The 26586-nt window shown below is 42.0% G+C and overlaps 1 protein-coding gene across 1 annotated transcript in view; it reads right to left on the reverse strand.

Moving 5' to 3' along the window:
• The window catches only part of KLHL30 (kelch like family member 30), a 65391-nt gene that overhangs the window by 12831 nt on the left and 25974 nt on the right, over positions 1-26586 (reverse strand). Inside the window, exons 2-4 of the mRNA XM_073581330.1 lie at positions 16440-17257; positions 11090-11249; positions 5413-5499 (exon numbers count right to left, since the gene is read on the reverse strand). Of these exons, the coding sequence (XP_073437431.1) occupies positions 5413-5499; positions 11090-11249; positions 16440-17213 (1021 nt within the window). The 5' untranslated portion in view covers positions 17214-17257. The remainder of the gene's footprint in view (positions 1-5412; positions 5500-11089; positions 11250-16439; positions 17258-26586) is intronic.

Genomic DNA, 26586 nt, shown 5'->3' on the forward strand with positions numbered 1-26586 from the left:
AAAAACCCATGCCACACACAAATCACTGAGGTAAACGTTAAAGCTCGCTCACTGACACAGGTGTCCATGACAAAGTGGGCCGTCGGCCCTTTAAATCTTCTGTGTGAAGGCCCTGTCTGCGCGCGCTGTCTAGTTGCAAGCGCTGACAAGGGTCCTGGTCAGCTCGTGCAACTAGACAGTGTGCGCACATAGGTCCTCCACACAGAAGATTTAAAGGGCCGGGGGCCCACTTTGTGGTGTGGACCTGCCGGCCCACCGGGAACCTGCCCGCCTTGGCAGATGCTCAATCCGGGCCTGTCATATGGTCTGTCAGTATATACAAATATTTTCTGAATGGCTACAACACCATTAAGGAAGAGGCACCACTAAATAAAAACACCATGAAGACCAAGGAGATCTCCAAATGAGTCATGGAAAAAGTTGTTGAGAAGTACAAGTCAGGGTTGGGTTATAAAAAAAATAACTCAATCTCTGATAATCCCCCTAGAGCTTCATCAAATCCAATCCATTATCATCAAATGGAAAGAATATGGCGCCACAACAAACCTGCCATGTGAGGTCTGCCCTCCAAAACTCTCAGCCCAGGCAAGGAGGGCATTAATCAAAGAGGCAGCCCAGAGACCAAAGGTAACCCTGAAGGAGCTGCAGAGTTCCCAAGCAGAGACCGGAATATCTGTCCATATGACCAAAATAAGACGTACACTCCATAGAGGTGGCCTTTATGGAATAGTGAGCATAAGAAAGCCTTTATTTACAAGAAAAAATTGTAAGGCTCATTTTGAATTTGCAAAAAGACATGTGGGAGACTCCCTAAATGTATGGAGAAATGAACTTTTTGGCCACCAAGTTAAAAACTATGTCTGGCACCAAACCAATACAACTTATCACCTAAAGAACACCATCTCTAAAGTTTTAAGCTACACCCGGTAGCCGAGACCTCAGAGATGTTCCGACTCTGGGGAGCGCTACAGTCTTATTCCTGATCGCCGTTTTAAATGACAGTGAGGGAATAAGTCCCCTTAACGGCCATCATTTTAATGCGAATTGGCCCTGTAGGCTTGGATTTGTTTTTCCTTTAATAATTGAAACCTTCATTTAAAAACTGCATTTCATGATTACTTGTGTTATCTTTGTCTAATATTTAAATTTGGTGATCGGAAACATTTAAGTGTGACAAACATATAAGGAGTAGGAAATCAGGAAGGGACAAACACTTTTTACACAACTTTGCATATATACAGCTCTGGCAAAAATTAAGAGACCACTGCACAGTTTTATAAAAATCAGCTTCTCTACATGTCTGACAGCTATTCCATTCCAGTGTCAGTTGAATTCCAACCAGAGTACACCTCATTCTACTTAATGTGCTTCTGATTAGGTGATCACCTGAACCAAATCTTATTTAACGAAGGAAAGAATAAAGAAAAATCCTCCTGTAGTGTTCACAATCCTCTTGCAATAGGACAAGCTGGATGGCAAAACAAGTGCTAGTAATATCCCAAAAGTAATAGGAATGAAAAAATAACTTTTAACTATGCCAAAGGAGTTGAAAAGAAAAGTTTTGAGTGCGGAAAAGAAGGCCTCAATTCTGGCTTTACTAGTAGAGGGATACAGTGAGCGTCATGTTGGCTCTATTCTTAAAATTTCTAAGACGGCAGTTTATTACAACAAGGTCAAGCAGCAGATGTTGGGGACAACAACGTTACAGACTGGCAGAGGGCGAAAATGACTCTCCGCTGACTGGGATGACCGGGGTGAAGTGTATGGCAAGAACAGTTTGTAACAGTCTCCTAGAGGCAGGACTCAAGTCATGTAAAGCTAGAAAAAAGCCTCTCATCAATAAGAAGCAAAGGAGAGCCAGGCTGAAGTTTGCCAAAGACCATAAAGATTTGGACCATAGAGGACTGGAGTAAGGTGATCTCTTCTCTGATGAGTCTAATTTTCAGCTTTGCCCAACACTTGGGCATCTAATGATTAGACGGATACCTGGAGAGGAGTACAAGCTACAGTGTCTTGCACCCACTGTGAAATTTGGTGGAGGATCGGTGATGATCTGGGTATGCTTTAGCAAGGCTGGAATTGGGCAGGTTAATCTTTGCGAAGGATGCATGAATCAAGCCGCATGCAAGGTTATCCTAGAAAAACAGTTGTTTCCTTCTGCTCAGGCAATGTTCCCCAACTCTGAGGACTGGTTTTTCTAGCAAGACAATGCGCCATGCCACACAGCTAGGTCAAGCAATGTGTGGATGAAGGACCACCACATCAAATCCCTGTCATGGCCAGCCCAATCTCCAGACCTGAACCCCATTGAAAACCTCTGGAATGTAATCAAGAAGAAGATGGATAGTCATAAGCCATCAAACAAAGAAGAACTGCTTAAATTGTTGTACCAGGAGGGGCATAATGTCACCCAAAAGTAGTATGAAAGACTGGTGGAAAGCATGCCAAGACACATGAATGCTGTGATTAACAATCATGGTTATTCCACAAAATATTGATTTCTGAACTCCTTCCTCTCTAAAACATTAGTATTGTTGTTTCAAAATGATTATGAACTTGTTTTCTTAGCATTATATGAGGTCTTCAAGCACTGCATTTTTTTTGCTATTTTGACCATTTCTCATTTTCTGAAAATAAATACAAAATTTAGTGCTTGGAAATTCAAAGACATGTTGTCAATAGTTTATAGAATAAAAGAGCAATTAGGGCTACGGTTAGGGTTGAGATTAGGGTTAGGGGTGTGTTGGGGTTAGGGTTGAAGTTAGAATTGGGGGGGTTTCCACTGTTTAGGCACATCAGGTGTTCTCCAAACGCAACATGGCTTCTAATCTCAATTCCAGCCAATTCTGCGTTGAAAAAGTCAAACGGTGCTTCTTCCCTTCCAAGCTCTGCCATGCGCCCAAACAGTGGTTTACCCCCACATATGGGGTATCAGCCTACTCAGGACAAATTGCACAACAATTTTTGGGGTCCAATTTCTCCTGTTACCCTTGGGAAAATAAAAAATTGGGGGCAAAAATATAATTTTTGTGGAAAAGAAATATGATTTTTTTATTTTATGGCTCTACGTTTTAAACTTCTGTGAAGCACTTGGGGGTTCAAAGTGCTCACCACACATCTAAATAAGTTCCTTGGGGGGTCTAGTTTCCAAAATTGTGTCACTTGTGGGGGTTTCAACAGATTAGGCACATCAGAGGCTCTCCAAACGCGACATGACACTCGCAAACCAGTAGTTTTCTCGCACATATGGGATATCAGCGTACTCAGGACAAATTGGACAACTTTTTCCAAAAGTCTAGTCTAGTTTCCAAAATGGGGTCACTTGTGGGAGGTTTTCACAGTTTAGGCACATAAGGGGCTCTCCAAAGGCAACATGACACCAGCAGACCATTCCATCAAAGTCTGCATTCCAAAACGTCACTACTTCCCTTCCAAGCCCCGACATGTGCCCATACAGTAGTTTTCTCCCACAAATGGGATATCAGCGTACTCAGGACAAATTGGACAACAACTTTTGGGGTCCAATTTCTCCTCTTACCCTTGGGAAAATAAAAAATTTGGGACTAAAAGATCATGTTTGTGGAAAAAATATGATTTTTTTATTTTCACGCCCGGGCGTTATAAACTTCTGTGAAGCACCTGGGGGTTCAACATGCTCACCACACATCTAGATAAGTTCCTTGGGGGGTCTAGTTTCCAAAATGGTGTCACTTTTGGGGGATTTCCACTGTTTTGGCACATCAAGGGCTTTCCAAATGAGGCATGGCTTCCAATCTCAATTCCAGCCAAAAAAGTCAAATGGTGCTGCTTCCCTTCCGAGCTCTGCCATGCGCCAAAATAGTGGTTTACCCCCCACATGTGGGGTATCAGCATACTCAGGACAAATTGCACAATAACCTTTGGGATCCTGTTACCCTTGGGAAAATAAAAATTAGGGGTGAAAAGATCATTTTTGTGGAAAAATATGATTTTTTAATTTTACGGCTGTACGTTATAAACTTCTGTGAAGCCCTTGGGGGTTCAAAGTTCTCACCACACATCTAGATAAGTTCCTTGGGGGGTCTAGTTTCCAAAATGGTGTCATTTTTGGGGGATTTCCACTGTTTTGGCACATCAGGGGCTTTCCAAACGCGGCATGGCTTCCAATCTCAATTCCAGCCAAAAAGTCAAATGGCGCTGCTTCCCTTCTGAGCTCTGCCATGCGGCCAAATAGTGGTTTACCCCCCACATGTGGAGTATCAGCGTACTCAGGACAAATTGCACAATAACTTTTGGGGTCCTGTTACCCTTGAGAAAATAAAAATTAGGGGTGAAAAGATCATTTTTCTTGAAAAATATGATTTTTTAATTGTACGGCTGTACGTTATAAACTTCTGTGAAGCCCTTGGGAGTTCAAAGTTCTCACCACACATCTATATAAGTTCCTTGGTGAGGTCTAGTTTCCATAATGGTGTAATTTGTGGGGGGTTTCCACTGTTTTGGCACATCAGGGACTCTCCAAAAGTGACATGGTGTCCGATCTGAATTCCAGCGAATTTTGCAGTTAAAAAGTCAAACGGCGCTCCTTCCCTTCTGAGCTCTGCCATGCGCCGAAACAGTGGTTCCCCCTCACATATAAGGTATCAGCGTACTCAGGACAAATTTCAAAATAACTTTTGCAGTCTAATTTCTCCTGTTACCTTTGGTAAAATAAAAAAATTGGACCTGAAGTAATTTTTTTGGTGAAAAAAAGTTAAATGTTCATTTTTTTAAACATTCAAAAAATTCCTGTGAAGCACCTGAAGGGTTAATAAACTTCTTGGTTTTGAGCACCTTGAGGGGTGCAGTGTTTAGAATGGTGTCACTTTTGGGTATTTTCTATCATATAGACCCCCAAAGTGACTTCAAATGTGATGTGGTCCCTAAAAATAAAATGGTGTTGTAAAAAGTGAGAAATCTCTGGTCAACTTTTAACCCTTATAACTTCCTAACAAAAAAAAATTTTGGGTTCCCAAATTGTGCTGATGTAAAGTAAACATGTGGGAAATGTTACTTATTAAGTTTTTTGTGTGCCATATCTCTGTGATTTAAGGGCATAAAAATTCAAAGTTGGAAAACTGTGAAATTTTCTAAATTTTCACCAAATTTACATTTTTTACTCAAATAAACGCAAGTTATATGAATGAAATTTTACCACTAACATGAAGTACAATATGTCACAAGAAAACAGTGTCAGAATCATGGGGATCCATGGAAGCGTTCCAGAGTTATTACCTCATAAAGGGGCAGTGGTCAGAATTGTAAAAATTGGCCCGGTCATTAACGTAAAAACCACCCTTGGGGGTTAAGGGGTTAAAGATATACTGTACCAGGAGTTAATAAAGTGCTATTGGTGACTACATTATATTGATCGCTGCCATTGGTTCTACTCACCAGTGACGTACACATCGTTATTCAGTGAAGTGACCGAGAATCCCCATTTATTATAATCAGGGAAATCCGGGAGTGACATCCACATTTCTGCAAAGAATGTAAGACTATGTCAGAATATATTACCGTAAGTAACATTTACCACATCTTCAATTTCCTTTTGTTTGTTTTTTCAGATTTATTACTTACCATGGCAAACCTATGGTGTATACAATATTATATTAAAATTTCTTTCTACAAATATACAGCCTAGAAATCATTTTTGTGTGTAGGTGTAGCATTGTGCTGTACTTCAGCTGTACTGTGGCTTACAGCAGTCAGTGTTTAAAGAGAATCTGTCATCGGGATTTTGCTAAGTAAACAACAGGCATTGTAATGTTGGCGCTGTTACACTGATTAAAATGATACCTGGGTAGAAGAAATCCATCTTGTGGTTCTTGTTTAATCTGTCTTTGAAGTTTTGAGTTAATGATATGTTTGTGCTTTGGGGCAGGCCTATGGGCTGGTCTTTTTTTAGTGCTCTGGCCCCATCATCATCGGATAAATATTTTTTTAAGACCACAATATTAACTGCGCAGGCACTGTATATAAAGTAGGAGGCAAGTCACGGAAGGTTCAGTGACATCTCATTTAAGCCCAGAATGATGATGAGGCCACAGCACAAAAAAAACCTACCCACATGTCCACTCCGAAGCATGAGCATCTCATTAACTCAAAATTTCAAACATATTAAACAAGAACCACAAGACAGATTTCTTTAACTCAGGTATCAATTTAATCAGTGCAACAGCGCCAACCTGACAGTGACTGTAGTTTACTTAGCAAAATCCTGATGGCAGGTTCTCTTTAAATCCTTTGACAAATTCACTGAATACAAAAATGTTTCTCCCTAAAACAATGTACAATAAATATGATTGGGAACAGTCTCAAAACTGTGCTGCTGAATGAATGATAAGTAGCCGGTGATGGCACTTGAATACAGGTGTTGTCTCATCTTCTTAAATAGGTAAAATTGCAAAGTGCTTGCAAAAATAAGCAACTTTGTAATTTACCTCTTACACAAAAAATAAACATTCCATCTGTTTTCAAAAATGGAAAGATTTTTAATTTTATTGCTTACTGCTTGTTGCTAAGGAGCACAGCTATAGAACATGCAGAATCTATGATTGCACAGTTCGGATTAATGGTTTAACTATGCCACTGGTTCAGTCAAACATCAGGCGTGTGCCACACCTTGTGGTCCACTGCTGAAGAATTAAAATGTGACATGCCCTAGAAAATGTAATGGATTGGGTGGTGGAATGACAGTGCAAAGATCCGAGGAGAGCCTGGAGGGGCGTGACTAGGTGCCTCACCAAGTCCAACCTTGGATGCACGGCGGCTGGGGATACCACGATCAAAGGAGGAATGAGGGAGACGGAACCAGGTGCTACACCAGGATTGACTTCGGGTAGATGGCAGTTGACCCCCAAGGGACAGGAGGCAGGAATGGCCCAGAATGGTGGATTTAGCAAGTACTGGCTGGCATGGCAGGTATAGTGACTGGCACGACGGACACACAGGCAGGCGGGTACTGACAGGCACGACTGGAATCCTTGCAGGTGGGCACGGCTGACAGACAGGTAGGCACAGCTGATAGGCAGGTGGGCTGACACACAGTGCAGGTATACTTGGATATGAGCACTAAGACCTGAGAATTAGCAAACGTGTTAGAAACAAACTACAACATTGCACAGGCACCTCCATACAGGTGGAGGTGCCATAAATAGTACTTCTCTCCCAGCTGTTGGCTGAGGACACTTTAGGACAGTGCACGCATGGCCACTTTAAGAAGGAGGGGCACATGCCCTAAGCACAGTGATTGGGGATTTGGCCGCTGTGCGCGTACCCCAGGCATCAGCAGCAGCAGAAGAGGGAGGAACTGCAGGACCACCACAGTGAGTGAGTTGGCATCTCTGCCTGGGAATGGAGGTAGAGGCGCTAGCGCTACGGAAAACATGAAAATAAGCAAGTTTGCAATTGACTTGCTTTTTCTATTTACTTTCACTTTCCTTCAGTGACAGCTTTTATCTTGCATAGTGTACAGCTTACTTCCAGGAGCTTAGCCACCAGAGCCTAGCCAAGTATGGGCAGAAGTTACATTCAAAGCAAAAGAGTTAACTCCTAACATCCCGGTCGGATGTCTCCAGCCTATTGATTTCCCCTGATCAAGGTACTCATCAGTTTAGTAGAGTCACAATTTCCCAGCCCCAGTAGTTTCCAGAGCAGTTCTCCTAATCTAAACTCTTAATTGTCTGAGCTTTGTACTTGTTCAAATGTATAGGTACATATATATACTGTAATAACAACATTGACAGCCTGTAGCAGGACAGAGCTCCTAACCAGAACTGTCATATAAGGAGGAGCACCCACCATCAAAGCAACAAGGAAGTAAGGATATTGCAGAACTGTGAGCTGCTCAAGAGTCAACTTGAGAATACCAGCTTAATGGACAATGGTCATCATACAGAATTTTGTGAAAATCTTCAACCCAATGATTTCAATAGGAGCAACAGCCAATTTGGTTCAAGAATTGCTACCATATGTAGAAGCTTGGGGACAAACGCGGACACCATTGGCTTTATTTTTTCCTACATTCAAAATGAAATCAGTTCTGTGACCAGCATGTTATAAATCAGAAGAAGCTGGACAGATATTTATATATATACTATATATATATATAGTCATGGCCTAAAGTGTTGGCACCCTTGAAATTGTTCCAAAAAATGAAGTATTTCTCACTCAAAATTATTGAAATTATAAATGTTTTGTTATGCATATGTTTATTTCTTTTGTGTGTATTGGGACAACACAAAAAACAGAGAAAAACAGGCAAATTCGACATAATTTCACACAAAACAGCCCAAAATGGTCCAGAGAAAATTCTTGGCACCCTCAACTTAATATTTGCTTGCACACCCTTTGAAATAAATACAGTTACTGCAATCAATCACTTCCTATATCCATCAACAAGCTGCTTAGACCTCTCAGTTGGAATTTTGGACCACTCTTGTTTTTCAAACTACACAAGGTCTCTCATATTTGAAGGCTGTCTCCTCCCAACAGCAATTTTAAGACCTCTCCACAGGTATTCAAAGGGATTAAGATCTAGACTCATTGATGACCACTTCAGAACTCCCCAGCTATTTGTTTCCATCCATTTCCATATACTTTTTGAAATATGTTTGGTGTCATTGTCGTGCTGGAAGATTCAAGACCTAGGATGACGTAAGACATGAACCCAGCTTTCTGACACTGGGCACTACATTGTGAACCAAAATTATTTGATAATATTCAGACTTCATGATCTGGAACACAGTGCCAGGGGCAGCAAAATAACCTCAAAACATGTTTGAACTTCCACCATATTTGACTGTATGTGCTGTGTTCTTTTCTTTGTAGGCCTCATTCTGTTTTTTTTTCAGTAAACAATAAAAGTGCATTTCCAAAAAGTTCTGTCTTGACCTCATCTGTCTACAAGACACTTTCCTAGAAGGAATTTGGCTTATTAAAATACATTTTGGCAAACTGCAATGTAGCTTTTTTAAGTCTCTGTGTCATCAGTGGGACGCTACTGGATCTCCTACCATATCCTTTCTTTCAAATATTGATGGATTGTTTGCACTGATATTGATGCACCCTTAGCTTGCAGGAAAGCTTGAATTTCTTGGGAACTTTAATTGCAGCTGCTTAGCCACCATCTATACTAACCTGCGTTACAACATTTCAGTAAATTTTAACTGCCGTCCAAATGCAGGGAGATTAACTACAGTGCCATGGGTTGTAAACTTCTTAATTATGTTGTGCACCATGGACAAAGGAACATCAAGATCTCTGGAGATTGACTTGTAACCTTGAGATTGTTGATATTGTTCAACAATTTTGGTTCTCAAGTCCTCAAACAGTTCTGTTCTTCTCTTTCTGTTGTACAGGCTTTGTGTGACACATCCAGACACACAATTGAAAGATTGAGTCAACTTCTCCCCTTTTTCAGGTTTGAGGTGTGAATTTCATATTGTCCACATCTGTTACTTGCTTCAGGTGAATCTGAACAAGCATAACATGCTTTAAACAAAGTTGTTTAGCCACAATTTTAGAAAGGTGCCAACGATTTTATACGACTGATTTTTGGTGTTTTCTGTGAAATTATGTCCAATTTATCTTTTTTCTGTTTTTTTTTGTGTTGTTTCCAAAGGAAATAAATATGTACAGTATATTCTTGTGTATAAGCCGACCCCTCTAATTTTGCCACAAAAAACTGGGAAAACTTATTGACTCATGTATAAGCTGAGGGTGGTGCTGCACAAGGGTTAATGGTGGTCCAAAAAGATCCTCCATAGATAAATACCCCCTTAAACTGCTGCATAAGGGTTAATGGTGGCCCAACAAGATGCTCCAAGGATAAATACTCCCATATATTGCTGCACAAGGGTTAATGGTGTCCCAAGTAGATGCTCCATACATAAATACCCCCCATATGCTGCACAAGGGTTAGTGGTGGCCCAAGTAGACGCTCCATACATAAAATAACCCCCATATGCTGCTGCCGCTGCTGCTATATAAAAAAAAGAAAAAAAAAGACACACTCACCTCTCTGTTGCTGGGGGCCAGGTGCCGGTGTAGCTGCTGGTTCATGCCCTTGGCACTGGCTATATTTACCGTTCCCCGCTTCATCGCTGTCTTCCGGGTCCTGTGCAGTGATGTTAGCAGAGGGCGTGCACTGACTACGTCATCGCGCCCTCCGCTGAATGTCACAGCCAGAGGACCCGGGAGACAGCGATGGAGCGGTAAATATTGCTCTGCTCCCCGTCCTCCCCCCGTCATACTCACTCCCCTCCTGGAACACGGTCTCTTTAGCCCCTGATTCCTGCATGATCTCGACGTCCCAGCTGTTCCTGCATTCAGCGGTCACGTGGTACCGCTCATTAAATATGCATATATTCATGAGTTTAATGAGCGGTACCACGTGACCGCTGAATGCAGGAACAGCTGGGATGCTGAAATCATGGGGGAGGCGGGGGCTGAAGAGAACGTGCCAGGAGGGGGTGAGTATGGTCTCTGACACCCCCCACTCCTCCTCCCTCCGCCGACCCCGGTATATGACTCGCGTATAAGCTGAGAGGGGGACTTTCAGCCCCAAAAAATGGGCTGAAAATCTCGGCTTATACACGAGTATATACGGTATATAGAAATGTATATTTGCAATAATTTTATGGGAGAAATACTTTATTTTCTGGAACAATTTCAAGAGTGCTAACACTTTCGGCCATGACTGCATATAATTTTGTGTTGAAAAATTCAACACAACTTGTACATCAATTTTTTTGGATTATACTTCCTCTTCATACTGCACTTAGGCATCCAGTTTGTAGTCCGGATCTTTGATTATCAGCTATCTCTGTATACATGCTTAAACAATCACTGATATGACCATCCACTGCACTCCTAAACTGAAAAAAAATATGCAAAAATATAAATGAATAAAATTACAAGTTATATTATATCTTATCCTACAAAACTGTATATATCAGATATATGTTTGCTCAGTTCCTCCTGATCTACAACATGATGGGCACAGATTTAAGGCATATCCAACACGGCAGGTTCTCTTTAAAGTCTGCCTTGGAAAGATTTTACTTACTAGTTTTGGGATTGTAATAGGAAAAGTTATGAGATGTACTAGGAGATTCTTCAACATCTTCATCCTCCTCATCCTCCTCTTCTTCCAAAACTTTTCCTCCAACCACTACCAATACTTGCTGCAGAGATACTGGTGTCTGCTCAGTAAGGCCCTTTGTCACCTGGAGGAAAAATACATGGACTGAAAATAAGCTTTCATAATGTGTTACAACTTGTCTATAATCCTTTCCAGCCATTGAAGGATCCAGCTATAATTACCAGGGTTAACACGAGTTACAATAGAGCCATAGATGAGAGAGGTAACACACACATTTGAGAGGTGACAGGTGTGGGAAATGTGACACGAGAAGTAACTAATAACAGGTGGTGGCTGAGAAGAGATCTAGCTGGAGAGATTAGTAAAGTGTCTGATGATAGCCTTGACAGGTGATATGGGTCATAAAAAGTAACACAGCTAGGGCAGGTGATCCTGGTACAGCTCAGGTGTGGGATCGGACACTGATGGGAGATGACATTTCATTACAAGACTGTGCTAATGAACACACTAGTGAAAGGTGACAAAGATGACAAAGGTTAGAACCATGGAAAAGTTACATGTTAAGCCTATTTGAGAGGAAATGACCCAGGGTAGAGGTGGCAGGTAGGTCATGTCTATGATTCCAAAGGTGATGTGCAGGATGGAGGCATTGGTTTACTTTAATAATGGAGAATAAAAAAAACAAGAGTTATTCTGTTTTTGTTTTGTTTCATTGTTTTTTAAAATTTACTCTGAAACATTATTTTTTAAATATGTTCATTTTTTTATTTGTATATTTTCTGAGATGTACTTGATACTAGCAATATAGACATACAAAACTAATACTCCTTTTTCACAGGTATCTTACACCACTTTCCAACTTATTATGCAAATTAGATTTAAGTTTCATAACGATGTCATTTTTGTTTTTCAAATAAACTCATAGATGGTCTTGTGTCTCCAGGGCTCTTTAGATCACTGAAATCAATCTACAGATTTCAAGGAATATAGGAAAGAAATAGGATTTTTCTGTTGCCGAAAAGCATCAGTGCCATGGACAAGGTATGAAAACATTAGATATTTCACAAAAACACAAGCGTTGATTGTTGTGCTGTGAAGCAATTTGGGATTGATAAAGAGCACAAATGGGTTCATACAGATAAAGGCATAATGAGTAAGTTTCTGCCAGACAAATACATGAGATTTAGAGAGCAACTGCTAAACTACCATTACAAAAAAAGAAAACAGGTGTTTGAAGCTGCTGGTGCCCAGGAGTCTTGCAAATCTCAAGATATAGGATCCTCCAGAGGCTGCAGTTGTTCATAAACCTACTATTCAGGCACCCCTAAACAGTGCTCACAAGCAAAAATTGTTGCAGTCGGCCCAGACGTACATGAATACCTTATTTTTCAGACTATAAGACGCACTTTTTACTCCAAAAATGTGGAGGAAAATGGGGGGTGCTTCTTATCATCCTGATGTACCAGCTCTGGCTGTGGTGGGAAGGTAGGAGAGTGGCATCGGCGTAGCAGCTGGTCACAGGAGGCTGTAGCTGGCTGCTGTGGCTAACTCCTGTGCCTAATGCTAAAGAGAAATGAATATTCACTGCATTCCATGCCCATGGGTATTAGTTAGTTACTGAGAGCGAGAGAGGTGGTGAAAGGTCAAGTTCAAGGAGCAATGGGCTGACAGCGAGAGGAGTACATTTGGTGTTGGGCGATATGAGACTTTACAAGACTCCCTGCCGACATTCCAGCAATGTCTGGAGCCTACGGCTCAAAACAGGTGCTATGGAGAGTACCCTAACCCTTTCCGTACAGAGGAATATGGATGTGAAACTGCGTGTGGGAAAGGTAGTGGATCTTGACAATACTGCAGGACCGGACAGAAAATTCCTTTTGCTGAAGGGACCACTAAGCGTAGGGGTGGTCAAACAGGAACTAAAAGTGAATCGCAAAATGTACTGTATTACTGAAACCAGAACCAGAGGGTGCTGTGCCCGATACTGCGTGTATCAGTCTGATGTACTTGAACTGTCCTGTAATCTTGTGAGTGTTAAAATGAAGTGTGCGTCCCCTGATATGTGTGCCGCTGTTCTGGGGGATGGAGACCAGAAGGCAGCGGAGGCTTTCATCCAGCAAATGAGTAAAACGCACCCTACACGAGATAGCAAACTGGGTGACGGACAGAAATTTCCTGTAAAGTGCCAGGAAACAGTTGATAAATTGAACATTATACTGACTCATTTGCATTGACCGTTTAGATAAATTAGAGAAAAAATAGGAATTGCATAATAATTTGGAACATGGTGTATTTTATATGGTGTCAATAAAATAAAAATCAGCAGGAGCAGCAGGGGGCACTATTTCTACACTGTGTGCAGAATTATTAGGCAAATGAGAATTTTGATCACATCATCCATTTTATACATGTTGTCCTACTCCAAGCTGTATAGGCTTGAAAGCCAACTGCCAATTATATTAATCAGGTGATTTGCATCTCTGTAATGAGGAGGGGTGTGGTCTAATGACATCAACACCCTATATAAGGTGTGCTTAATTATTAGGCAACTTCCTTTCCTTTGGCAAAATGGGTCAGAAGAAAGATTTGACTGTGAAAAGTGAAAAATTGTGAGATGTCTTGCAGAGGGATGCAGCAGTCTTGAAATTGCCAAACTTTTGAAGCGTGATCACCGAACAATCAAGCGTTTCATGGCAAATAGCCAACAGGGTCGCAAGAAGCGTGTTGATAAAAAAAGGCGCAAAATAACTGCCCATGAATTGAGGTAAATCAAGCGTCAAGCTGCCAAGATGCCATTTGCCACCAGTTTTACCATATTTCAGAGCTGCAACATTACAAGAGTATCAAAAAGCACAAGGTGTGCCATACTCGGGACATGGCCAAGGTAAGGAAGGCTGAAAAATGACCACCTTTGAACAAGAAACATAAGATAAAACGTCAAGACTGGGCCAAGAAATATCTTAAGATTTTTCTAAGGATTTATGGACTGATGAAATTAGAGCGACTCTTGATGGGCCAGATGGATGGGCCCGAGGCTGGATTAGTAAAGGGCAGAGAGCTCCACTCCGACTCAGACGCCAGCAAGGTGGAGGTGGGGTACTGGTATGTGCTGGTATCATCAAAGATGTACTTGTGGGACCTATTCGGGTTGAGGATGGAGTGAAGCTCAACTCCCAGACCTACTGCCAGTTTCTGGAAGACACCTTCTTCAAGCAGTGGTACAGGAACAAGTCGGTATTGTTCAAGATAAACATGATTTTCATGCAGGGCAATGCTCCATCACATGCATCCAAATACTCCACAGCGTGGCTGGCCAGTAAAGGTCTAAAAGAAGAAAAAATAATAACATGGCCCCCTTGTTCACCTGATCTGAACCCCATAGAGAACCTGTGGTCCCTCATAAAATGTGAGATCTACAAGGAGGGAAAACAGTACACCTCTTGGAACAGTGTCTGGGAGGTTGAGGTGGCTGCTGCACGCAATGTTGATCGTAAACAGATCAAGCAACTGACAGAATCTATGGATGGAAGGCTTTTGAGTGTCATCGTAAAGAAAGGTGGCTATATTGGTCACTGATTATTTTTTTTTTGGCTTTGAATGTCAGAAATGTTTATTTCTATATTTTGTGTTGTTATATTGGTTTACCTGGTGAAAATAAACAAGTGAGATGGGTATATATTTGGTTTTTATAAAGTTGCCTAATAATTCTGCACAGTAATAGTTGCCTGAAAAAACAGATATCCTCCTAAGATAGCCAAATCTAAAAAAAAAAAACCACTCCAACTTCCAAAAATATTAAGCTTTGATATTTATGAGTATTTTGGGTTGATTGAGAACATAGCTGTTGTACAATAATAAAAAGAATCCTCTCAAATACAACTTGCCTAATAATTCTGCACACAGTGTATATAAAGCAAGTGAAAAAAATAAACCTGGGAAACCCATTAACTAGTTATGACAAAGTACTCAGGTTACTGTGCTGAGACAGAGAGTTAATGAGCTGGGATAGTGGTGGATAGTGGTGTTATTTGCAATCAGATTTTTAATAGCAGTGTTAAGGTTTATTGTGATCCTGCCCGCTGGTGATTATGGGATGACAGATTTTCTTGCACCCATCACATACAGCACACAAAAATTGATCTCTACTAAGGTGGTGGCATCCTATTATGAGTTCTTAGTGGACAGTGAGAAAACGGCAATATTTTGCATTGTTTTAAAATGTAAATATGTTTTTTAACTATTATTGTAATATTGTAACTATAGATTTCCTTTAAGGACAGTCCACTAAAATCATGCCGAAATGTTCTGTATCGGGGCCAAATTACAGCACGAAAAGTCCTTGTGACTCTGCAGTACAAAGACAAACGGAGACTTTATGTGCTGTCATACATACTGTAATGAAAAATAAGGGTATGTGCACACAACATCTTTTTCGGGTGGGTACGCTCAGGAACTTGCCTAAATGCAAAATAAAAATTAACATGCTCTCATATACTCTGCAATGTATAAAACAACTTGTGCAAATGTTCAGTCTTTTGAGCTTTTTTTAACTACTAAAAGTTTCCAACAACGTGAAGCGGTTAAAAGAAGTGATCTGACAGCTTTTCACCGCCACTTGGAAGCCGCTCATTATTCTATACATACAAGTGAAAAGAATAAAGATTAATAACCGTAAGGATGCCAAAAATGACGCTTTAGGAAAAATACTGCAGGCATTTTACTGAAGAGCCTTCTTCCTGCAAAACTCAGTAGGTACTCCGGTAACTAAAAGACGTCATGTGCACATAGCCTAAGAAAAAGATCTTGAGCATCTTACAGTGGGTATGAAAAGTACTCAGACCCCTTTAAATTTTTCACTCTTTGTTTCATGCAGCCACTTGATAAATTCAAAAAAGTTCATTTTTTCTCATTAATGTACACTCCGCACCCCATCTTGACTGTAAAAAAACAGAAATGTAGAAATTTTTGCAAATTTATTAAAAAAGAAAAACTTAAATATCACATAGTCATAAGTATTCAGACCCTTTGCTCAATATTGAGTAGAAGCACCCTTTTGAGCTAGTACAGCCATGAATCTTCTTGGGAATGACGCAACAAGTTTTTCACACCTGGATTTGGGGATCCTCTGCCATTCTTCCTTGCAGATCCTCGCCAGAGTGTACATTAATGAAGAAAAAAAGAACTTTTTTTGAATTTACCAAATGGCTGCAATGAAACAAAGAGTGAAAAATTTAAAGGGGTCTGAATACTTTCCGTACCCACTGTACATCAACATGGATAAATCGGGTGCTATCAATTCTAGTTTGTACAATACCTGTCCAAGGTTGCTGCTGACCAGTGCTCGGCATGTTTCTGATCCACTTATCAATGGCTCATCATCCATTAGTTTCTGCAGGAAATGGTCGGTCAAATTTGATAACCTGGCCATACTAAGCAGCTCTGGGAGATAATGAGCCCTGCTGTCCACATCTTGCCTGACCCACAGGAGCATGGCTTTTGCTCGACTCTGCTCTTCTTTTAATTGTAGCAGAGGATCTCCTAAGTAGTGAAGCAGACGCTCAGGAGGCAAAAGTAAAAATTCTTCTTCTTGAGATACAGCTTCAAAATTTTCTTGTAGGAAAGACCAAGCCTTTGCTGTAACTTCTGGGCAACCATGGGTTTCGCCAAACTCCCATATCCCTAAGCAGTTGGTGGCATCCATCTGCTGCTGCAAATACCGGACACAAACTTTCCTCACTGTAGGGAATTGAAGCTGGTTGGAGATACGAATAAGTCCTTCTACGTTGGCTTGGTTAATGGTGAGGTGACCCGTGTAAGAAAAATCAATTAAGGTCTCCAAGAAATCTGGATCTACTTCTTTGATTTCCACATGTGCAGAGATGCTTTCCTGGAAGTTCCCAGTGAACATGGCATGGAAATATTGGCTACAAAGAGCCAACACTGCACGATGGCAAGGAAACTCCCGCCCTTGAACTTTCAGAGTCACATCAGAGAGCTGTGGATTAAATCTCAGGGACTTCAAACCTGCTAGAATAGAGTCTGAATGGGAGGGGAGACAGAATTCTAGGTCATCGATGTTCCTCACCATGCTTCCTCAGGAGTTTTCACTCTGTGATACTCATGGACCAATAGCTTTAACAAAAGAGAAAAAAACATTGAGATTATGATGAACTCAGTTCTAGTATATATTACAAGGTTAGGGTGTGTATGCAGTAGAAAAGCTCCTGATGCAAATGCTGAATGTATCCCAAAGGACTGATTTATATAGATGATTAAATATGCACCATGTCATGTGGATTTTACAGAGAAATTTGAATTCCATCAAAGAAATTTGCCGCAAATTGAATATTCCTTATAATGCTCTTGGGTTTCTACAAAGCATATTAAACGTGGGATGTTTAAGAAAATTAAAAATAATTGCTACTCACCTTATGGATCACCCCCAGGGCTGGTGTGGGGTTCACTTGGTACCGGGCCAGTGTTTTAAAGGGATAGGTTGTAGTGGCAGTGACCCGGTCCGTGGCCCTGGGTGTCCATGTAAAATAGGTGAAATGAAGCTGAATAAAGTTTATAGATAGATAGTTCGTGACGCCACCTGTGGTATCTGGTCAGAAAAGGGGACGAGCGCTGCGGTGCAGATCCTCTGGGACCGATGGTGTGGTGCAGCAAAGATATAATAGTTCTCCACAGGCAGAGCTGTAGTCCCAGGGCAGCGGTACTAGATGTTGAGGTAGATGATGTAGTGTTAGCCACAGAGATGTAGCAGAGCTGAGTAGGTTGGCGCAGGAAGAAGGCAATGACACAGCTGAATGCAGTTCCGATACTTTACTCACGTTTCTGGCACAGACAGGTGCCCGCTTCAGTGCCGTGTCCTGGTCAGGGGCTCAGCCAACTCCCAGGCAGATGGAATACACTCTTCCAGCACTCCCTTTCAAATGTGCCTTTTCTGAACGTCTCCTTTCTAGCGCTAATCTGAAGTACTTGTAGTTCTGAATTACACTCAAGTTCCTCCTTCTTGATGTTACTTATAACTCCCCTCGCATGACAGGCAGCTCTAGCCTGCTTCCAGGACTCCTTACAATCATGTCCCGGCTCACACACGTTTCTGCTGTGTCTTTGAGTCTTAGGTGGGAATAAAGTGGTCACAACTTCTATTTCTCCAGTTTCTGCTGCAGGATCATTAGTATCACACACAGCTTCGGATACCGGCGCCCGGCCTTGGTGCATTAAATTAAGGAAAGGGCTCTGCTCTAGCCCTAATCCCCAGTCACTCTCCTCCTCACGTTCCGTTCTCATCTATCTTCCTTCTGAACAACTGATCCTTCTTTCTTCCTCTTTCCTTGCCAGCAGCTCCAGCTCACAGGAGGCTGCTGCAACTACGTCCTTTCCCTCCTTCCCCCAGTGGGGAACCGTCTTTCTCCCCCTCTATGGGTATTCTGACTGCAGAGAGGTCCTCTCTCTGCTTCCCCCTGTGGGGAACTGCCCTAACTTTCTGTCAGCTTTCCCCTCTAGTGTTTCTAAGCTCCATCCACCACCCTTCATGAACCAAAGCAGCTGCCATAAAGGGTGCTCTGCTGTTCTAAGATGTCTGTGATGGATGTAGGTGCTGGAGTCTGGTCAGGTGTTACCATCTAACCTGGGGGGTGGGATACTACACCTCAGGAGGAGGTGCACTACCTCTGTGGCGACTGAACCCTCAGGGTCGCCACACTTACCACTCACCTGTGCCACCGTCCTGTCCTCAGTAACTCTTAATTTCGCCTTCTCCTTTCTTGAGCATTGTCTTGAGTCTGCTTTACTCTGGGCCGGGACTTCTGCCTCTTCCATGCCTCTGACCTCAATGCACGCCATGCTGTCATGGCGTATATCACCCACAGCCTTGTGAGTGCCTTTGGGGACAGCATGATGCACAGTGATGTCAGAGGCCTTATTGAGCCAATAGCCTCAGAGTGAGGTGATGCATGTGACCAGGAGAGCGAAAAATAAGTAGCGGGGATGACCGAGATGCACGGGTGGCAGGACTGGTCACCTGGGTGGTTAGTATTATTATTATTTTTTATTTAATTTTTGACAGCCTTCTAAAGCTCAGCAAAATAGCGGAACAAATAGAAAAAAAAATCTGTACTCTGAAGAATAGGAACTTTTATACAATTTTACAAGAATTCAGATCCACTCAAATGTTTTCATCTTTTCTTATTTAAATCAGAAAAGTAGAGTTCATTGGGCACATAATGGCATACTTATTTTTTTTTTTTGTCTTGACATACAGTTGTGGCCAAAAGTATTGACACCCCTGCAATTCTGTCAGATAATACTCAGTTTCTTCCTGAAAATGACTGCAATCACAAATTCTTTGGTATTATTATCTTCATTTAATTTGTCTTAAATGAAAAAACACAAAAGAGAATGAAGCAAAAAGCAAAACATTGATCATTTCACACAAAACTCCAAAAATGGGCCAGACAAAAGTATTGGCACCCTCAGCCTAATGCTTGGTTGCCCAACCTTTAGCCAAAATAACTGCGACCAACCGCTTCCGGTAACCATCAATGAGTTTCTTACAATGCTCTGCTGGAATTTTAGACCATTCTTCTTTGGCAAACTGCTCCAGGTCCCTGATAATAGAAGGGTGCCTTCTCCAAACTGCCATTTTTAGATCTCTCCACAGGTGTTCTATGGGATTCAGGTCTGGACTCATTGCTGGCCACCTTAGAAGTCTCCAGTGCTTTCTCTCAAACCATTTTCTAGTGCTTTTTAAAGTGTGTTTTGGGTCATTGTCCTGCTGGAAGACCCATGACCTCTGAGAGAGACACAGCTTTCTCACACTGGGCCCTACATTATGCTGCAAAATTTGTTGGTAGTCTTCAGACTTCATAATGCCATGCACATGGTCAAGCAGTCCAGTGCCAGAGGCAGCAAAGCAACCCCAAAACATCAGGGAACCTCTGCCATGTTTGGCTGTAGGGACCGTGTTTTTTTCTTTGAATGCCTCTTTTCTTCTCCTGTAAACTCTATGTTGATGCCTTTGCCCAAAAAGCTCTACTTTTGTCTCATCTGACCAGAGAACATTCTTCCAAAACGTTTTAGGCTTTTTCAGGTAAGTTTTGGCAAACTCCAGCCAGGCTTTTTTATGTCTCGGGGTAAGAAGTGGGGTCTTCCTGGGTCTCCTACCATACAGTCCCTTTTCATTCAGATGCCGTTGGATAGTACGGGTTGACACTATTGTACCCTCAGACTGCAGGGCAGCTTGAACTTGTTTGGATGTTAGTCGAGGTTCTTTATCCAACATCCGCACAATCTTGCGTTAAAATCTCTTGTCAATTTTTCTTTTCCGTCCACATCTAGGGAGGTTAGCCACAGTGCCATGGGCTTTAAACTTCTTGATGACACTGCGCACGGTAGACACAGGAACATTCAGGTCTTTGGAGATGGACTTGTAGCCTTGAGATTGCTCATGCTTCCTCACAATTTTGTTTCTCAAGTCCTCAGACAGTTCTTTGGTCTTCTTTCTTTTCTCCATGCTCAATGTGGTACACACAAGGACACAGGACAGAGGTTGAGTCAACTTTAATCCATGTCAACTGGCTGCAAGTGTGATTTAGTTATTGCCAACACCTGTTAGGTGCCACAGGTAAGTTACAGGTGCTGTTAATTACACAAATTAGAGAAGCATCACATGAGTTTTCGAACAGTGCCAATACTTTTGTCCAGCCTCTTTTTTATGTTTGGTGTGGAATTATATCCAATTTGGCTTTAGGACAATTCTTTTTGTGTTCATTTAAGACAAATTAAATGAAGATAATAATACCAAAGAATTTGTGTTTGCAACAATTTTCAGGAAGAAACTGAGTATTATCTGACAAAATTGCAGGGGTGTCAATACTTTTGGCCACAACTGTACTTAGTTTTCAATGGCATAGACTGGTTGCAGAAATTTCTGAGATCGAAAATCCGTTCCATTCCTCCAAATAGGGTTGCTTTGACAGTTAGCACATAGATTTCTTAAAGTCCCATCCAGATTTATGGGACAATTGTTGAAATTTCTGCAATAAATCAACCACATGTAAATTCACCATGAAAGGCCAACAGCATGGAAGTGTCCAGGTTTTCATGTTTAAAGCACCACCAACATCTAACTGATCGGAATTCAGAGGTAACGGTGGTCAAAAGCTCTCAATGTATGGCTATGTGCACACGTTGAGGAACTCCCGCGGAAGTTACCGCGGGAATTCCGGAATTCCATTCTACGGGAAAACCGCATTTTAAATTCCTGCGATTTTCCCTCAGAAAAACTAGCGATTTGCAAGCGTAATTAGCTTGCAGAATGCTAGAGTTTTCCAAGTGATCTGTAGCATCACTTGGAGAACTGATTGACAGGTTGGTCACACTCGTCAAACATAGTGTTTGACAAGTGTGACCAACTTTTTACTATTGAGGCTGTCTATGCAGCATCAGTAGTAAAAAGATCTAATGCTAAAAATAATAAAAATTTGTGTTTTTCTCACCTTCCGGGGTTCCGTGCAGCGTTCCCGATCATCGCGATGCTCCCGTTCCCAGTAATGCCTTGCGAGACCTTTGATGATGTAGCGGTCTCACGATACTGTAGCGGTCTCATGAGACCGCTGTGTCATCACAGGTCCTTGCCGCAAGGCATTACTGGGAACGGGAGTTGGCGGGAGCATCGGTAAGGCTGCACGGGACGCCGGAAGGTGAATATAACCCGATTTTTTAATTTACTTCTATTTTTTACAGGGATATGGTACCCAGAGCCCAGAGGACAGTCTCCTCTCCTCCAGACCGTGGGTACCATGCGCAAATGTTCTGCTTACTTTTTGCATGGTGGGCACAGCCACATGCGGAAAGTAAGTAGAACAGTGCATACCTATGTGGGCGGAATCGCTGCGATTCTGCAAAATAATGAGCATGCTGCGTATTTTTCCGAAATGTGATTCCGCCGCGGGAAAATCCGCAGCATTAGCACAGCATTGCGGAATCCCATAAGATTGCATGGGATGCTTTTTATTGCGGCAAAATCGCGCGTTGAAAACGTGAAAAAAACGTGTGAACGCAGCCTAAGTCTATGAGGCCTCGCTCTGGTTGTCATAGACTTCCATGGAGTTGTGATTTCCAGCTTGCCTAGCATAGAATGGTACATCACAAACTGTTGAAGGCAGACCGGAGTGGCGGCAATAAAAGATGAAGACAGCGGCTGATAAGTATAAGACTAGAGAAAGGGAACCACTCCAGCACTGAAAAATAAAAATGCTGGAGTCATCATCCACACCAATCAAGAAAAGATGGACTGTGTTAGACATGAAAATGCCACTATTTTGGGAATATTTAGTATACAGAGAAATGTTTTTGGGTAGTTTGAGAGCACAGTGTCTTGTTAAAGTATTCAGCCTCCCACCCCCCGGCGCTTTTTACCTATTTAAATATTTTTTAAATTCGATTTGTGTGTGATACATCAGCACTAAATAGTGAAGTGAGAAAAATACAGGTACAAGTTAAATTTATGTATGTCTTGCACCAAACCAACACAGCTCATCACCCCAAGAATACCATCCCCACAGTGAAACATGGTGGTGGCAACATCATGCTGTGAGGATGTTTTTCAGCAGCAAGGATAGGGAAACTGGTCTGAGAAAAGGGGAAGATGGATGGTGCAAAATACAGGGATATTCATGACCAAAGTAAGTTTTAGTCTGTCAGTGATTTGAGACTGGAACAGGTTGACCTTCCAACAAGACAATGGCCCCAAGCATACTTCTAAAGCAATACTCGGGTGGTTTAAGGGGAAATGTGTAAATGTTCTGGAGTGGCCTACTGAAAGCCCAGACCTTAATCCATTTGAGAATCTGTGGTCAGACTTCATGATTACTTTTCACCAGAGGAAACCATCTAACTTGTATGGGAAATAATCCAAGTGGCACAATGTGGAAGCTCATAGAGACTAAACCAAAGCGACTTGCAGCTGCAATTACCAAATACTGACTTAAGGGGGGTGAATAGTTATTCACACTGAAGTTTTCAGTTATTTTGTCCTATTTCTTGTTTGCTTCACAATTATAAGAAAATCAAATGTTCACAGTTGTAGGTATGTTCTTTACATGAACTGATGCAAACCCTCACGAACAAGTGAAATTCCAGGTTGTGAGATTGCAAAACACCAAAAATGCCGGGGGGGGGGGGGTTGAATACACTGTAGATTAAAAAAGTTAATAGATGGATTTAATTTTGTTGTTACCTCATTACAAATGACATATAAACTTTATTCTTCAAATCTACACTGTTATATTTGTATATTTATCTACAACTTTTGCACAATAAAAACACTTTTCTAACCAGTTCCAGACCAGAACATTTACCTCTGTTTTTCATCAGGCACATTTTTTTTCTTTTAAAGAGCTGTAAAAATTAACTCAAGACTTAATTTTTATGCCATTGTCATACTTTTTTTGTGCCACTATCAGTAAGAAATGAAAGAAAATAAATCTGTTTTTTTATTTTTTAAATTTGTTTTTCCAACAATAAAGGAAATTTCACTAAAATACATTTAAAAATGTGTTCTTATTTCTGTAACAATTGTTATTATACAGTTGGTCGCAGTTATTTTGGCTAAAGGTTGTGCAACCAAGTATTAGGCTGAGGGTGCCAATACCTTCGTTTGGCCCATTTTGGGAGTTTTGTGTGAAATGATCAATGTTTTGCTTTTTGCTTCATTCTCTTTTGTGTTTTTTCATTTAAGACAAATTAAATGAAGATAATTGTAAGAGAATGGTCAGCCATAATATACTGAGCGGCCATGTTGTCTCTAGCAGCCATTGTGTTGAAAGTTAGAGAAGATTCAGCTTTTACAAAAGAGCTGATAAAATGTACTAAATGGAGGATGGAAAATGAGATCATGTCTCCTAGCAACCTCAGCCGATATGCGTAGAGGAAGATTGGATCAATAGGGGAATAGGGTCACCAAATATATGGTCAGTATACTTATACGTGATAGTGTGGTAGCGAAGTGTGGAGTAGTTAAAATGTCAGGATGTAAGAATTTATGGACATAGATTGGAGACAATGATAATATTTTAGGACAGTAGCCATAGATACCAATGACTTATGGGTTTTAGTGTTGCTTGGAGAAATGTTAATTAATATCTTCGTATTATGTCATTATATTCTCTGTTCTAAACCACGTTTCTGTAGATTACCATGAAAACGCCTTAGAATTATAATGTTAACGCCCTCTGCGGCAAAATGCAGCTTTCTTTGTTCTGATAATGTATAAGAAGCCCCTGTTACTGTTGCTTGTTGCCATTCCATCGCCATCATGCCACTGTGCCTCACCATGGCCAGGGCACAGAGCCTTATCATCGCCAGACTTCCTAGCGAATCTCTGCCTGTCTGAATTCCTGTTTTTGCCCGCATATTCCAACTCCTCTGTTATTCTGTATCTGTTTTGCCGTGTATCTCCGAATAAACCTTCAACCTCAGCTTGATAAGAGATCGTCTGTGGAACTTCTTCCCGACTCTTCCAGCTCTCAATAGAACTTTTTCTTACAAGTGGCGATTGCCAGCCAGGAGGAGAAGCTCCGGAGAGCTGCCTCCAGAAGAACCACTGGAAGAAGCTGCAGATGAGGGCTTGGAGGTGGGAAGAGTAAGAGAAAAAATAAAAGAAACGCGTGTGGCCACACGTGAAACCGATCAAAGGAAGCCAGCCTGAAGGAGAACCTCTCGTGATCGCTCCGAGACCGCCTGCCCGATTTTTTTATAAGAAAACCACGGACAAATAAAAAGACAATAAAAAAGATGAGTAACTAAGAAGAAGCTATCTACAAGGACGTGAGAATTTTTTTGTGTGCCCGGTAGCAAGAAGGTTTAAAAGGGCGAAGGGGAGACGCCTGGCAAGCTAACGAGTGAGGCTGGAATCACGGCTGCACCTCTTTTGATATCTGGTCGACCCCCAAACAGCCGGCAGGAGGTCTTCCATTCGAGAGAGGTGTGAGTATCTAACGTTGCTTAAATTGCATTTGTTGATACTAGAACAGAGTAAAACTCGTCCTTGTAGACCACTGTAAATATGGAGTGGTTACGGAAGCAGGCAGAGAAATATGCTGGCACACCCCAGCTGGAGGGGGTTAATGTGGAAACCACGTGGTTAAATTATATGCGTTGGTTTACCACAGAGAACAGGGAACTAGATAGAAAAAATTCGCTAGGTTAAGCTAATAGCCAAGTAGTGGCTTTGTGTAAGACAGTCATAACTTTTGATCAGGCTCTTGATAGGTAGCTTACACAGCAATATGTTAACATGATCACCCGGGGAGGGGCAGCGTATAGGGAGAGATTAGAAAAGCTGAGTGAGATGCTGGAGCTAGCACGGAAGCACAGAGAGGAGGGGTGCGAGCAGCAGCAGCAGCTGAGAGCAGTTATGTCACAGATGGACACTGCAGCTTCGAGACACAGTGCTGATGTAAATACAGTTGTAGACAGGAGTAGAGAGTTAGGAGAATGAGTGAAGTAGTACATAACAAGATATAGTGTCCCAACAGCTCCAGCTTATGCAGACACAGTTGAGGAAAGATATATTGTCCGACAGCTCCAGCACATGCAGACCCTAGGTTAGGTGTGATGCTGCTTCAACCCCGAGAAAAAAAAATCCCTGGCCAAATGTTCCTGATCCATCTTAAATTTATTAAAAATTTGCCTAATTGGGAGGAAAGTAAGGGAGTGTTTTGCTAGGACGATGCAGTCCGAGGTGAAGGGTGATGAGTCCAATGTTTTTGCGTACCATTCACCTTGGGGTGTATCTGTTGATTCAGGGAGGCCAGGAGTTCCGGGGGGTATGCGCAGTTGCCGAGAATGGGCAGGTCCCGTTCGGCAGAGCCCCCACGGGATCCCATGAGAGGTCCTCCCTTGTGTTATTTTTTGAGGACAGTTGGGACACTTTAAACGTTTTTGTCCCAACTTTGTGCCAGGACTATACCCCGAGGACCCCGGGAGCCATTTAACTCCCAACATCCCAGGGAGTTTTCTAGACCACCTTTCAGAGTTAGACCTCCGTATCCAGCAGTGAATGACCCTAGGCAGTATCAGCAGTACAACGGTCTTCAAATGGTTAACCCAGTCTCACAGGAGCCTTCTGCTCCTGCTCCTTCCCCAATAGCTTTCACTCATCCGCGCCCGGAGGTCCACGCTATTCAGGGAGGGGTCACTCCTCCTCGTCCCTACGCTCCCCTGATCAAGGAGCTACGGGAACATGAGGACCGGACCCTGACTAAGGATCTCTTTGGGGCGGAGGTGGCAGGTGTTGGACGGAAGCCGTGCCCAGATGGGGATGATGGATTTTTCGGGCTTCCCACGGCAGGTAACACTGATTGATGGAGTGTTCTCCCTGTTCCCCTCACCCTCCTTGCCCCCCTTTCCCTGGGCAGGGACGGTAGACCTTATGTCAGAGGGAGAATAGA

The sequence above is a fragment of the Dendrobates tinctorius genome, unplaced genomic scaffold (genome assembly GCF_039654945.1).
Source record: "Dendrobates tinctorius isolate UK_male_01 unplaced genomic scaffold, ASM3965494v1 ptg000069l, whole genome shotgun sequence".
NCBI lineage: Eukaryota > Metazoa > Chordata > Amphibia > Anura > Dendrobatidae > Dendrobates > Dendrobates tinctorius.